General features: G+C 43.0%; 1 protein-coding gene across 1 annotated transcript; it reads left to right on the forward strand.

Annotated features, from left to right (window-relative positions):
• The first annotated feature begins 1172 nt into the window (after positions 1-1172).
• LOC144133140 (uncharacterized) lies at positions 1173-15159 on the forward strand. The gene is made up of 8 exons (XM_077666003.1): positions 1173-1249; positions 4041-4087; positions 7092-7173; positions 8750-8778; positions 10934-10988; positions 12283-12326; positions 13687-13780; positions 14901-15159. The coding sequence occupies exons 1-8, from the start codon at positions 1204-1206 to the stop codon at positions 15020-15022; spliced, it is 519 nt and encodes a 172-aa protein (XP_077522129.1). The 5' UTR covers positions 1173-1203; the 3' UTR covers positions 15023-15159.
• The last annotated feature ends 557 nt before the right edge of the window (positions 15160-15716 follow it).

A 15716-nucleotide genomic window follows, 5' to 3' on the forward strand; every position in this document is an offset into this window, starting at 1 on the left:
GCCGCTCGCAAAGTATCCCTGGACAAGGAATAAATGAAACCACCCTGGAAACAGTTTTAGCTGTGAGGCTGAAACCGACTCAGAAGGCTTCTATGAGTGAGTCTGACTCATTTGTAATTCGAAATAAGGTTTGCGTGCAGGTTTCGTAGGCGTCACGGGGTCCCTTTCGTTATCGTAGATTGTTTTTTTAGTAAAGCATGCATGAGTTTGGTTGCCATTAGATTATAATTTGACTTAGTTTTGGTTTCTCAAGTTCGTTTGGTTTGGTTTAGGGAATTTAATGTCCGAAAGCGACTCAGGCTCTGAGGGACGCCGTAGTGAAGGGCTCCGGAAATTTCGACCACCTGGGGTTCTTTAACGTCCACTGACATCGCGCAGCACACGGGCCTCTTGAATTTCGCCTCCATCGAAATTCGACCGCGTGGCCGGGATCGAACCCTCGTCTTTTGGGTCAGCAGCCGAGCGCCATAACCACCGAGCCACCGTGGCGGCTGGTTTCTCAATTTGGCCCATGTCGAAAAACAAGTTCTAATATGATGCACTCATCACCGCGAATATTTCCACGGAACCACCGGAATTATCCTTTGGGGCCCAACACAAAAACGAGGCAGCTTACAAAGTTTCCTCATCAAGGGACCCTCAGCCCCCAAACCATCTCTTTTCCCGGTACGCTTCTCACAAGGAAGACATATCCCTGCATTCAGCCCGCTGAGAAACATAAGCTACCATTTGAGTGGGGTCATTGCCTGTTTACAGCGAAACTCTGCTCTCCGACCATGTCATGGGACTGCTGCATTGCTATAGATATCACTGTATACCCCTTTTATTCACAGCGATAACATCCTTTACGAGTTGGTATAGTCGGCGGCACGTGTGAGGCAGCTGTATAAATCTTTTTTCGGGAAGAAATACAGCCGAGTTAGCTTTGATCTGCGTAGCTGTCGAGCGTCGGATTTGGGTTGTTTCCGGTGGAACTACTATGAAGCTAAGCACGCACGTGGAAACGTTTAAGCAAAAGAAATAACGGCGACAAAAACTCACGCACACAAAGTGAAATTTGCTGCGCACAATTTATTTTTGCGGTATCAAGCACATAAAGCACTAGGAAATGCTGCGTACGAGTTGAAACCCGTATAAAAGCCACTGTGAAAAGGCGTACTTTCCGCACACCCCTGACACGCCGTGCTCAGTTGATCGGTTGCCATGTCCGGTTGCGTTTCAGCTTTGGCTTTCCTGACATTCGTCTTTGGTAAGTGTGAATTTCACTGTAGATTTGTCCTGCATTTGCAGCCGAAAACCACTGGAAGTGGGCACATTTTTCTCATTTACATAAGTAGTAAGTAATTACGAATAGCATGCACTTCAATTGAGGAGGTAATTGCTGTTTCTTCTTCGTTAAAGATCTCCGCATCCCTCACTTTTGTCTTGGGACACGGAACTTCATTTCTTTAGTTAATTAGTTCACTATTTAGGCCTATCGAATTCACCTGCGGGTCGCCGAAGTCAGCTTAGAAGGTAGGCCGACGGGTGTATATTCTGCGAAACCATGACAGAATCCACCTGAAGTGGCGAAACTGGAGAAAATTGCATGTCTCTTCTTTGTATCTGATTGGCTGCGCTCTACTTCAAGTCATTCGCGATTATTTTGTGGTTGAAAATGAGCTGAGTTTTTAGGGTGTCGGGTAAACCAATCGGGTCTACCTTGTTGACAAAAGAGAAAAAAACACTGGCTGCTGAAAATGGCTAGGCTGAATTAAAATCAACGCGAATAAAACGCTAATTGTCTACTTATTACATCACACTGAAGCCTGTATTCTTTGAGAGTCGGCAGAAGACAGCAGCAGAAGAGCATCTGGAACCTATGAATGGAAAACTAGAGGAGTTAGGAGAGCAGAGTCTTCGTTACTCGAAGCGTTCCTCACCGGCGTGATTTTCTTGTATATTTTTCTCCAAGTTATGAAGTCTTCAAATTCGGTACGTTTGCAATAAATAATCATATAGAAATGTTTTGTGGCGCGTGTTTCGTTCTTCTGGCCTTCCTTCAGTTAGTGTCTGTTATTTTTTTTACCTCGATGATGATAATGGCGAAGGCATGTAGTTGCACTAATTTTTGTGACACCAATACTTGGACGTCTGGTTTCAATCATATAGCCGTTGTGAGCATGAAAATATAATGCTCGCTGAAATCAACCAGGTGTGGAATTTGGAGAAATTAAACTGACGCATTTATGTTGTTCGTCGCACGAAAGAAGAACTGGTATTTGTGCTTAGCTCAAGCTTAATTTAATTTTAAAAGTTACTAAGGTGTCTATCCGCCCACTGTAATAGTACATGAAGAACCTCATCTACAGGAATTTGTGCTCTACAGCAAAGGTCCCATCAAAGAATCCTCGAAAAGCACAGAAAAATTTCACATGGTGCTCTTTCTTCTCTGCTGGCGCATTCAGAGCTGAAGAACAGGAATACGCATTGCCTGAGACTACGAAGCTGCTGTTCTTCTTTTGGTGTTTTGCGCACTTCACTATGATCGCGAGAAAATAATTCAACGTCAGTGAAGAAATTTCGTCACTTGTCTTTTCGCTAGCAGCTCGACACGCACCACCAGGAAGTTCCAGAGTAATTATTGCCCTGGACTAAATAGGGATCTCTGATCTCAGTTAGCCTGCTGGCTTTGATAGTTTCTGCTTATTGACCCTTGCAAGCGTTAGCAGATTTTTTCAACTCTTTGCTCACGGTAGACGCGATACGCTGAACACATCTGTGAACCTTTTAAAGGCACGTAGTTTTGTGATGTGTCTTGCGCCACAGCGTAATGAGCTCGTTCTGCTGAGCTCGTCCGTTATCAGTCGTAAAAAATCCCAGAAATTTCAAATGAAGATAGCGAATTAAAAGAGGGTCCAGATGAAGCTCAAATTGGCGAGGAGGTTCCTATAGGAACCTAGTTCTAAATATTGGTGTAATTCGTTAACAAAAACTGCCCTGCATTGGGTGTCGAACCCAGGCCTTCTGCGTGCCGTGTGAGGCGGGCACGCTACGATTACGCTTAAAGGGGTCGTTGGTTCAAGAGCGTTGGAGGGGCACCTATTGAACGCGTTGTGATGTGTATGCCAGTGGCGTGTGTTTGAGATGCGTGAGTATGCAGTGGCGTAGTATGTCGAGTGTAACCTAGAAAATAATTGTTAATAGTAATTGATAATAATAATTAATAATAATTGGTTTTGGGGGAAAGGAAATGGCGCAGTATCTGTCTCATATATCGTTGGACACCTGAACCGCGCCGTAAGGGAAGGGATAAAGGAGGGAGTGAAAGAAGAAAGGAAGAGAGAGGTGCCGAAGTGGAGGGCTCCGGAATAATTTAGACCACCTGGGGATGTTTAACGTGCGCTGACATCGCACAGCACACGGGCGCCTTAGCGTTTTCAATGGTAATTGGCAATCGGTAATTGCGGTTGGTGATCGGAAATCGGTAATGTGATCGGTAATTGTGATTATAACTGATCTCGATGTCAACAAAATTAGAAGGAAAAGGAATAAAAAAATAAAAGCAGGAGAAGGCGCTATCCCGCCTTCTCTTAAGGCGAAGCCTAAGAGTCCTCCTAATTTTGTGCATCCTTTCTTCTGCGTTTTGGAAGTGTGGTTTTTGTTATCGTCTGTTGACGTTGCTGAAGAATTCATTGCCCTGCTTGCGAATGAATGCTCTGGCAACAGGCGGACCACATGTATAAAACTTTGATTACTAGAGCATCCTCAGTGTATGTGTACAAGTTTCGGATAGAAGTGGAAGCGCTCTTTGCAAAAATAACGCGATTAAATCACCACGCACGCGACGACAGGAATTTGAATTATTCGCTTATGCTGCCTACTGTTGTGCACCTGTTCGCTTCACAACAGGCTGCTGATTAGCTGCGGTACGTTTGCGCTTGAACTCAAGTTCCTCTCGCACTAAACCGACTCGCTTTCATGTAGACTAATTTCCTGCACACTTATTTGATTCAATATGAGCAGTGCTTTTTATTGGTAATTCTTGTTTATTTTTTCAGTGGCGATTCCGTCCTGCATGACCTGTGCACTTCTCACGTGCCAAACCGTGAGTATAAAACACATAAATCAACTGTTATTGAACAGCTTGCTTCAATCTTTTGCAAACGTGTAGAGCTTGTGTGGAGGAAACTGGCGCTGCAAACTTGAAAACAAATATTATTGTTTAATAGTTCAGGGCCGCATTTTAACGGGGGTGTGGGATGAGCGAAGCGACCATTTCCACAGCTCAACGCCCCCTCCTCCCCTCCCTGTTTTCCCACTTCAGTGAGTAATGTTTTCTAAGAGAAGGATGAAAAATAACTTTCTTTTAGAGAAAATATTTAAAAAATATACTATGTTAAAACTGGACAACTCCACGGGAATCAATTTATCCTGGTTACTCCCAATTGCCCTAATTATGAGGGTACTATATGAGTCCACGAATCGGTCGCTCAGTTAATTCAGAAAACGTAATGAACATGCGCGTAAAAGCGTTTACCATTGCTAAGGCTCATTTTTCGTCCCCTATTTTCGAACAAGCCTTTCTCCCTCTTACAGACGATTTGTGCCTGTTGTCGATTGATTTATTAATTTAGAAGTACCACATACTAAATCTGATGCAATAATTAACTGCCCACGTCAGCAAAGCCAGAGTCGGTCGAGATCTACCCCAGCTTCAGGAAGCAACCTAGAGACATTGAATTATAAGGCTTTAACGCATTCTACTTATCGCGCCAGACAGGTTTTTATGTGCTGCGAGCAGAACTATACGCTGCTGTAACGAGGGTGAGAGAGTCTGAAATGGGCACTGTTTGCGTAGACATACGTTACGACGGAACAGATACCGAGACTAAGCCTGGGTGGTGCGCTACAAAGGCTGCTGGAAATAATCCTGCGGCATGCATAGACACTATATCTTACGGAATCAGGAAAATGGAAACGATAGAGAATGTTTTTTTAGTTTAAGGCTTTCCAGCCATGGCATCCTTGACCAGGACAAAGATTTTATATTCAAAAGTATGTGATAAGAATTAAATCAGGGCTCTACATGTCCTGAGGAAGGAGAAATAAGTAAAAGGAGATTATGAGATTAGCGTACGAGAATGAGAGTCTAATTAGGAACAAAAGGAAACTGCCGTACTGGTTTCGAAAGCAGGAGCGTTAGCAGCTACGTTCATAAGCAAGTGACACCTACATCGACACTTCGATTTAAAAGCGAAGCTAATAGTTATGTACTATCTCTGTTAGGGCCTCTTGTAATCAGAAGAATGGAGCGGCGTTCCTCGGGTTACGATGTTTCTTGATGTATACTTCGCAACCTCTGTCCTTCGTCCCACACCGGTACCGAAGGATTAGCACCGCAATTTTCAGCACGTAATATATTCACGACCTCCCCTTCGGATATGTTGCTCTTTAGGTAAGATGCTGAGGTTCCTACGAGCTTACGCTACCGTTAGGAAACAAATCAGACGACAGGCCAGTATTTTCCGCATTCTACGAATACATAGCTGGACGTTTGGTGATATGCCTTTCGCGGGAAGTACGTTAAGCGCTGGCCTTGTATACGTCACCCTACTACAAATATATCTCGCACGCCCTTGACATTTCATAATGAGGATGAATTTTAATGGATTATGGGTAGCTACGGCCAAAGAGAGACGTGGCGCAAGGTAATTTTCTTTACACAAGGTTGGTCTAGGACGAATTTTCAAGCATTTCCCCACCAGTGAAGCCGAGCGCAAAGCCAGGAAAAGCTTGTAGCGTTTGTATCACCCATTATACCCACTGTGCCGGTGGGTACAAGTGGGTACAGTGGGTACTGTGCCAGTGGGCACAGGGCTGCTCCAGTACCACTACCAGTACCAGTACAGGGCTAGTACCAGTGGGTACTAGGAATGTTTGGCGCATGCTCGAACAAATAAGTCATCACTTTTGTCTCTTAATATTATCTGTCACACCGTGGACCCCGTATTTCACAAAAAGCTGCTCTGGCCAGGCTCTCTCTACCTACGGTTGAAAGACAAGTTCTCCATTTCTTAATTAATGCGTTAATTAATTTATTCGCCAACTACTGACGGCTGTTCTTTGGGAGCCAAGGCAGGTGTACGTACAAGCAACGAACCGTCCACGCAGAAATGTAAAATAAAAACCGTTCAAGGAGCGATCACGACAACAAAAATATAAAAAGCAGCTAAAGAGCTGGTTAACTCTTGAGGAATAGTCTTATAGAAGAGTCCTGATGATGGCGATCGAGTTTCTACTACGCTTCACGCCATTCAAAACAAATGAAAGTTTATCTACTCAATTAACCTTAGTCTACATTTTATGATGCTTTGGTTTGCCTTTTTGTCCAGAAACAACAAGAGTATTTGATGTGTTCACCAGTGTTCAGTTACTAGTGCGTTAGTATGTTCGTTGTAAAATAGCTATTTTATTTTTGTTTTTTTTCTACCTGGAATGTTTTAGTTGACAATAACTGGGACCCTAAACAATTTTTCTCGGTTCCCTGCAGTTATGTTTTCTGCTCTGTGCTAAATATACTTTCAAAAGAACTTTCGTTCAAACCAAAATGGCGAACAACGGGTAAAACAAAAAGCACGCATGCACAAGCAAATATACATTAAAAAGAACGAGATAAAAGAAAAACACAATCTGAGTGCCACACACGGCAATGTTGAGAAGACTTCATCATTTCGACAGGAACTCTTTGGGCGATATTTGAGGAAGCGGAATGGCGAGTAATGTCATCCTACAGTATTTACCACTTTATCTTGCAAGGTTGTCAACACTGAGCCGATTGATGAGATGTTCAAAATCCTTTGCGGTAGTACGTTTCATCCTGGAATCGCATGACGAAAGCAGGAAAAACGCAATTCATTACTTTCAGTTTGAGCCATCACAATTATTCTATGATGTTTCCATCAAGTGCATCTGGTCATGCTGAACTCCATGTAATTAGTGGAGCGTTGAACTCCAAATTAAATTGATGTTGAACGCCATATATATTTTTTTAAATTTTTTTAACGAGTTGATTCCCTCTCCAAACATTTGATCTCTCTCAATTATTACAGGATGCCGACTGCACTAGCCCGAAACGCTGCGTCGAGCATTTCAACTACGCTTCAAACTCAAACTGCGAAAACGTCAAGTATTGTAAGTTGGAAATAACGCTGTTATCTTTATTTACGCGTTTGATTTCATCGCTTCAGCCGTTCCCGAGGAGAACCTGTTCAGGTTACTCGAGCATGTTTAATCTATATTGCCTATTCCATGTAAGTTCCGCCGCAGATCCTTCCGAAGTAACGTATGAATAACCTGTTATGAGGCCTCATAACCTTTACTCCGGCCAAGGATAAGTGAGTCCTCACAGTGACTCGCTCTAAAACTAATTTCTGAGAATACTCCAGCTGGCTGCTTTTAGAGGAGCGGAGTTTTAAGTTAGCAGAATTAGACTATTTGCTGTGGCGGTCCCTGGAGCTTTCGAAGGGAAGGACTTGTTTTAAGCTGTTCTGAATAAAGATATGCGCGTTATGAGTGGAAAAGAAAATTTGAAGACGACGTGTCGAGGGATAAATTCAGTAGAGCTAACGTTTCAAGGAAAGTGGACTCTCACCAAATAAATACCAGCTTTTACCGCAGTCCTAGCAATCTATGACACTTTTATTCGGCATTAAAAAGACACTAAGGACTAATCCCGCGGAATTTTTGTTCTGTCCTAAAATCGGTTGCTTAGCTCTAGATCGCTCTGGTGGTCTTTGTTTGGTAATGCGATACAGCGCGAATAATGACGGTGACGCTTCGTCCCCGTCTTTATTCGCGCTGTATCGCATTATGGAAAATTACCAACTAGCCCGATCTGCCACTCTTGCTTTGTTTGGTAGCAAAAGAAAGATTTAATGCTAAGAAAGCAAATGAATTTGAATATTCAACATTTAGGCATCACAATCTTGTAAATTGCCTTGCATTAGGCAACGTGATCTCATCAAATCAAAATACATAAGAAGGCTGAAGATCAATACGATATACACAGCACGCGACAAAAATCCTTTCCCAATACTCTTTAATAGCGTTTCCGTGAGATTATTAGAGACTGATGAAATTTCAGGGGACACTAGCGCAATCCGACGTTGTGCTATAAAGCCTATATGTTTCAAGTGGGCAGTTGAAGATGGAATTGTCCACTGAATTTGTTTTATTTTGCGCATAGACAAAAAAGTACACAAGTTGTAGCTGCGTCAAGTAGATGGGAGTTTTCAAGGTGTACACTAGAGTTAGATTTCATAATGCCGCTGTTTCCTGATCTAGGAAAAGGCTATTGGTAAGTGGTTATGTAAAGCATTCTTAGAAAATATTTTGAATATTGCAATATTGTAAGCTGCTGATATGGAAATATTGAAGGCAATGGTTAATTATTCCGCCGCGTAGCAAAATCTTTCTTTAAAAGTGCTTCCATCACTCGCATCAAACGGTTAAGGCTGAGATAGAATACCAAAGAGGAACGTTTTAGGTTATAGCAACCGCGTTAATAAAAAAAATGCAAGCCTGCTCAAGGGAGATCTGCGGATATATTGATTGTTGTAGTGAAAGTTTACAGTATAGGAAAAAAATGCTTTCATAAACTCTTTCCCGTTGAAAAACGCTTTGGTCCAGAATTGTTCGATATGTTGCTGAGTCAGGTTTTTCCTCGTTTTCACTTGCTTGCATTTCTCTCTTTTCTTTACTCTTTCAGGCATTAATGTATCGAATACGTCATGCTCGGTAAGTTGCCGTCCTGTGACTGTACATGTCGAACCTAAACCTTGATGTGTGCTGTGTCCCTCGAAACTAGTTAGGTCTAGCATTTAATTCGGCTACAGGCCTGTTCTTTTTCTTCGAAGTGTCACAATCTTTTATTGTTGCACCTACGTCATAGCACTAGTTACTGAGTTTGAGTTTTGTTTACTTTTTAAGTGAAAGCGGTCCCGATGCCCCTTTCCTTTCTTCAAAAAAGATGAAGTAGTATTACACGAAACTGAAGGCAAATACCACTGCCAGAGAAACGACAGCCCACGCGGCTGTTATTCAGACGCTGTTTATTTCGCACTAAACATTGTTTGGTTTATATAAGTTGCTTCCTTGATCGCTGACGACTTACTCATCGAAGCTGCTCTTGCTGTACTGCCGGAGCATCTCTCTCTATACACGAGACAAAATGTATACTGTGCCGGGGGAAAACTTGTGTGCATTATGGCGTACGCCCGAGCTCCATGATGCTACCGAGGATGTACACGGAACGTGGGTTTTCTTTATCCTTCAGCTCAGGAAGATGACGTTAAGAAAGTCATGAAAGATACAATACCGTGCAGTATAAACGCATCCCAGCCACAGAGCACGGTCGTGTGCCTTTAATATTAATAAGCGTCTTTATCCAAACTATTCACCGCCATGTTTTTGCATCACGATGATTTTCTGTTACTTTTGGCTACCTCCAGACAAAGAATTCGCGAAGCCATGTTGGCTGTTCAGATTGAAGAACACGGAGTTTTCTTTCTTTTTTTGTGGTGCATGACGCGGTGGGTGGTTCTGACTGGATATTCGCGTCTGCTGGCGCTGTTTGAAATGCAGAGATATTTCAATCCACAGGTAACTTTAGCTTTCTATTTTCCCCAAAACGCCAGCGCTACTGCGACGGTTAAATCAGAGAAATCTTGTTGAGAATGAGCATAACACCAGTTGCCAGTGAGCTACCACGGCCAGCACATAAAGAAATATATACGGCATGGTATGTGAATTTGCCACGCCTCCGCGTATCACGTGGTATTCGAGTCCATTCAGGCAATGCTTCAGCCCGCTCCGCATGATTTGCAGAAAGACGACGGGACGCTGTCTTATTCTACGCGTGTAATAATAATAATAATGAATATTAAGCAATTGGTCAATCTTTAGTTTCGGTGCCCAGGAACAACCCTAAAGTCTTGGTACTGGTGGACAACACACATACACAAAAAAATGTACATTAATTTCCCCACAAAGAATAATAATCAAGTGAAGTAATGCTGCAGCCAAGGCGACAGAAAAAAAGGCGTATCAATTAGGCATCTGGTTCGGACAAAGGCGTGAGAGCGAACAGAAACCATAACATAAAAACGAAAAACATGAAAACAGCGACTACAGAGCGAAATGAAAACAGCTAAAAAAGGCCAACAGACATATAAATAACAATATAACCAACGCAAGGAATGAATAGTATTAATAAATTTAAAAGGAATGCTGCAGCTAAAAGAATGAGAACAACGAGACTTTTTCATGCTGCAGCGTCATCGCGTTCGGCGTGGTACTTTCCTGCCTTCCTGAAGGAAGCATGGAATTATATTTGATGCCTACAAGTATTTTTCAGCCGTGGCTTTGCTGGTTTCGTTTGGACGACAGCTTGATATGAACCGCAAACGCTTCACTGCCTGCCACTGAAAACATACGTTCGACGTGTCCCATGCTCTAGCGTCTGAAAAAAAATTTCATTGCCGTCAGCCCTGACATCATGCTTTGGAGTCGTTGACCTGCTCAATGACCTGTCCTTGTCGCATGTTTCGTTTAATGCCTTTCTGACATAAGCTACGGCTCCCACATAAGCTTCTGCTTCCACACATTTCCTGTGACATGATTGTCTCTTCCGCCCACACTGACAGCACTGCGGAAAAATAAGTGAGCTGTTTCTCAATTTATTGCACTTCCTTGAAGCGAGGAAAAGGCTAGGTGATAAGTTGTTTCAGGGGCAAAATCCGCACAAAATTTCGATTACTGTTAAGTCCCGAATATCAGAAAAAAAAACCTGAACTACAATTAAGAAGCAGGAGCTTTAGGTTGCGAACTTACAAAGTGCGCACTTCTGTAGTCTGTATGAACCTTTTTCTTCTTTTACACACATTCCTAACAGTGCAAAGCTGGCTACACATGTCGACTGAAAGACTGCCCGGCCTCGCCGTATGAGTGTAAGTACTCTGGTATCGTATCACAATTGAAATACGCGATTTCCGTTTGTGGAATGGATTGTTGCTGAAATGTTTTTTCTGAAATATCTAAAGGAATCAAAACCATTGTTCGTAAGCACACATGCGACCTGGCTGACAACCTGAATACAGTTGCAGCCAAGCAAAATTTATAAGCGCATTTACCATTGGTAAAGACGCCTGGCTGACAACCTGAATACTGTTGTAGCCAAGCTTTTATAAGCGTATTTACCATTGATAAATACGCCTGACTGACAACCCGAACACAGTTGTAGCGAAGCATTTATAAGCGTATTTACCATTGGTAAAGACGCCTGGCTGACAATCTGAATACAGTTGTAGCCAAGCTTTTATAAACGCATTTATCATTGGTAAAGACGCCTGGCTGACAACCTGAATACAGTTTTAGCCAAGCAGTTATAAGCGCATTTATTATTGGTAAAGACGCCTGGCCGACAACCTGAATACAGTTGTAGCCAAGCATTTATAAGCGTATTTACCATTGGTAAAGACGCCTGGCTGACACCCTGAATACAGTTGTAGCCAAGCATTTATAAACGCATTTACCATTGGTAAAGACGCCTGGCTGACAACCTGAATACAGTTGTAGTCAAGCGTTTATAAGCGCATTTACCGTTGGTAAAGACGCCTGGCTGACAATCTGAATACAGTTGTAGCCAAGCATTTATAAGCGTATTTACCATTGGTAATGACGCCTGGCTGACAATCTAAATACAGTTGTAGCCAAGCATTTATAAGCGTATTTACCATTGGTAAAGGCGCCTTGCTGAAACCTGAGTCTTGCTTTAAATTCGTCTGTTGGGGATTTCTTTAGTCACGCTCATGCATACTGTGACTTGCGGTAGAAATATTCTTCAGTGACGTTATTCTAGCCTTGTAGCCGAGGCGGAGGAGAAAATGTGGCCGTTCTGTTACACTCAGTGTTTATCAATCTGTGGCTGCAGATCTGGTGTATTTCAAGACAAAATTCATCACAGTAATCAATTTTACAACCTTTTACGGCAACCGAAGTAAAAGACTTGCGCAGCACGCATTTTTGTCTTTTGTTCTGTGATGCGTTCTTCTTGTGCTCTTCATTTTGTTACGCACTCTATAACTCTTGTTCTAAACACGAAAACGGGGCGTACACAAATACAGAAACGCCGGAATGTTTTAATTAAAAGCTGCATAACACATAGTAGTTACTACGTAACTGTGTTGTTTTCAATGGTGTGCTGAATGTCATGTTCTGAATAGCTTTATGGTCTTTTCACAGGCTTGATTCTCGAAAACCAGGACACCAGATGTGGGGGATCCCAGGTACGGCTCTGCGGTTTGTTCTTCGAAGCCATTTGACTAAAACTACGGCCCTTGGCGTTAGTTTTGTCAACTTGCCAAAGGATGCTTTGAACAGGTCACACATTTTTTTGCGTTCACAACGCATTCTAGCTTTGTTAGGATGCAAAACTGAGGTGTTCGCGACAGCATAAAAATCACCATTTATTTACAGATGCCGTCATGCTACACTGCAGGAGCAAATACATGAGTGAGATGCAAATGTAATCGCTGAGTGAGACACTGAACTGAATTGCGGTAAATCGATAGAAGCTTGTGAATTGTTGTGCCGTCTCTATGAGGAGTAGTGTATCGCCGACGTCAAAAGTACCTGAACAGAATTTCAATTTATTTTATTTTTTATTCTAACAGAAAGAAACCACCCGGAACTCTCTGATATCTTTTTGTACTTTCCCGCTGCTTTATTTGTTCTGCACGTGGACCGTAGGCATAAAAATACGTCAAAGTGAAAAAAAGAACACCAGCTGCTAGTCATTACGTGCCCTGTGCCGTACTTCCCTTAAGTCTTCGCCAAACCACTCGAGCTGTTCTGCTTCCAAATACATTGCCAAGCTGTGCGCGGCAATGGACTCACGAAAAACGCGTCCAAATCTGTCACTCTTCACGCAGCATTTGTTGCGTCAATTTCTGGTACTGCAAGAATTCTTCATTGCCCCGTAAACCGGCAACGTCCATGTATGCCGGTTCAACCTTCTTCATTGATAACAGCAGAAAAATGGCACTCACAAAAATTGCGAGTGGCGATTGGTGGGAGTCTTGTTTCGTGCATTACGTATGCCCAGCCAAAAGTAGTATTCAAGCACTGAAAATCGAGAAAAACGCCTTTTCTATGCGTAGCTGACACCAGATGCCACATGCTACGCCGAGCACTCAGAATTAGAGCGGGAATTGTGAATAGTTGCGGGTCGTCTCGAGCTCAAAAGCCAATTTAAAGCCAGGTTTTGCTGCTGAGCATGCGAGCATGCCCGCGCAGCATCTCACTGTAGTGTTTACTTTTTTCACAATTAGAAGACAAAATATGTCCATTTGTTGTGCGATGTTCGCAATTCGCGCTCAACAGAGGGCGCTAGTTGGGGCTGTCCTCGCAAGCTGCACTGGAATGTAGAAGGAAGCCATGAAGTTGGCATCTACTAACGAAAGAAAAATATTGACCGAGAAGTGAACTGTGAATCAACGCGCACATTTAGAACGTACTGGTGTTTTTTTTTTCTTTTTCATTCAATGGGCGGAGCGTTCTGTTTTCGCACGCAGTTAACTCGGCAGCTGGGGATCTCAAGATGACATAGTCGAACAAACCTGTGCAATTTTTTCCTGTTTTACGCAGGGTCCCACGTGCTCCACCACGGAAATCTGTGGATACAAAACAACCGGCCTGGTTTGCGTCAAATGTCCTTGCTACGGGACGCACAAAGCCGTGTGTAAGTTTCAGGACGAAAACAAAGCTCAAGTGCGCTTACTGAGCTTATGTATAAGGTTACTAGCACGAAGTTCGTTGCTAAAGGTATTTTTTCTGTCAGTCTTAAGCCTGAAACTAATTGATCAACGGAATATACGCCTAATTATCGAAAACTCATTCAAGAATCCGAGGTTAATTTAAGCATAGAATCTGCAGGGTTGTTCAAAAGTTCCCGGGCCACAGGGTCTGCTTTTCATCGGTATATCCCGCCACTTAAGATACCGATAAAGCTATCAAGGTTATCCGAGCCTATAATGATACTTCTTTTACCCTCTACAGATATTCTGAGCTTCGAGGGTGTCGCAGCTGCCCGACTGTACTGCTCAAAAGCAGACCCTGTGGCCTGGAAACTTTTGACCGACCATATACATAGGCATAGGAGTATGAGGTGTCATGTGCACGCGCCAATACTTATTCATAGAAAATGATCATGCGATTGTCTTCATACCAGGCCACATCGCATACCACTGATTCTTAGCATGCCCCGGTGTCAACACTTACGTAGCGTCAGATCGCCTTTGCTATAAGTACTAAAAAACAGCTGCTGTACTTTTTTTCTGCAACCTAGCATGTGTGAGGCCAAGCATAGTCATCTTACTGAGTGCCTTACCTCACGTGATGTGGGAAGGTGGTTCTTCCTGACCCCTCACTTTTGTATTCAAAGCTTTGAGTTGATAATGATGATGATGATATCTTTATTGCCACAACAACATATTGCGATACATGCAGACTGGGCCTCGTCAAATCCAAGGGGAGGATTTCGGGACTACGACCGGCAACATAATAATATTGAGAAAAAATGAAAAATTGTTTCCTCAAATCAAATCCGAACAGGTTATCTCAAGCTCTATGGCCACACCCGGCAGCGGCCGCATTCCTAGCCAAACACGATGCCGTTCCAATGACCTTATTTAAAGTTGAGCTACAGAGAAATTAAGCATTAATTTAGCCCCAACTCTCAAGATGCTCAAAACAATTTTACATGGTGTACCTGCATGGCGACATTTTGCCATCTCATTTTTCAGCCAAGCAGGGTTATTCTGATTCCATCTTTTCTCGTTTTCTCAACTCCCTCTGAACAGGTGTGACCCGAAAACCAACCGTCACTCCTTGCTGCGAAAATAGCATAGTTACCGTCAACAAGAACGACGGCACCTACACGTGTGACGGATGCGCCTCAGCTGTCTCTGTTCTCACTGGCTAAAGGAGCGGTTTCCCTAAGCACCACGCATCCAAGAATCTTCGCAGCTAATATTCAGGACTGCTAATGTTTCTTGGAGCAGACGTAAATGATTAAAATGGCTACCATGGCAAAGGGTTGCTTCAATAAATTTCTCCGAAACATCTGTACTGCCTAGCACAACTACGCACTTACTGTTTGCAGTGCTAAGCATCCAGCTGGAGAAAAAACTGATTGGACGGTTACTCTGCTGATTGTTTCAGCTTATATATATTTTGTTTCGCGATTTCAAACTCGCGATGTTGTTGAGATGAAAAATTGAGAGGGAGAGTTTGCAGATATCTGTTATAGTTTATTTCGGCCCTTGCGACTGGAAGTACCCGTTCGGTCGTTTATGGTAGCAAACAAAGCCTTGCGAATCGGGAAGTTGTACGATACGTACCCCAGTCGATTTACGATTGGTTGAGCTTCGAAGACAAGATCAATCCAGGTGTTTAGAAATGTTGTGACACTAGTGTAGATGGTTATGGGCGAGAGGAACGGGGACATGTCTCATGATCGGAACCAACAGAGAGCGGGGCGTTACTGCACATGGCCTGCAATCGACATTGACTCGACTTTCAAGGTAGAAGTGTTGTCGTGACGTCATGTATTTGGAGGAAGGGGCGCATGTCTATCTGCGCAGAAAAAGCTCAAATGCGCACTAACTTACGCTTAT

Source organism: Amblyomma americanum, chromosome 5 (assembly GCF_052857255.1).
Source record: "Amblyomma americanum isolate KBUSLIRL-KWMA chromosome 5, ASM5285725v1, whole genome shotgun sequence".
Taxonomy (NCBI): domain Eukaryota; kingdom Metazoa; phylum Arthropoda; class Arachnida; order Ixodida; family Ixodidae; genus Amblyomma; species Amblyomma americanum.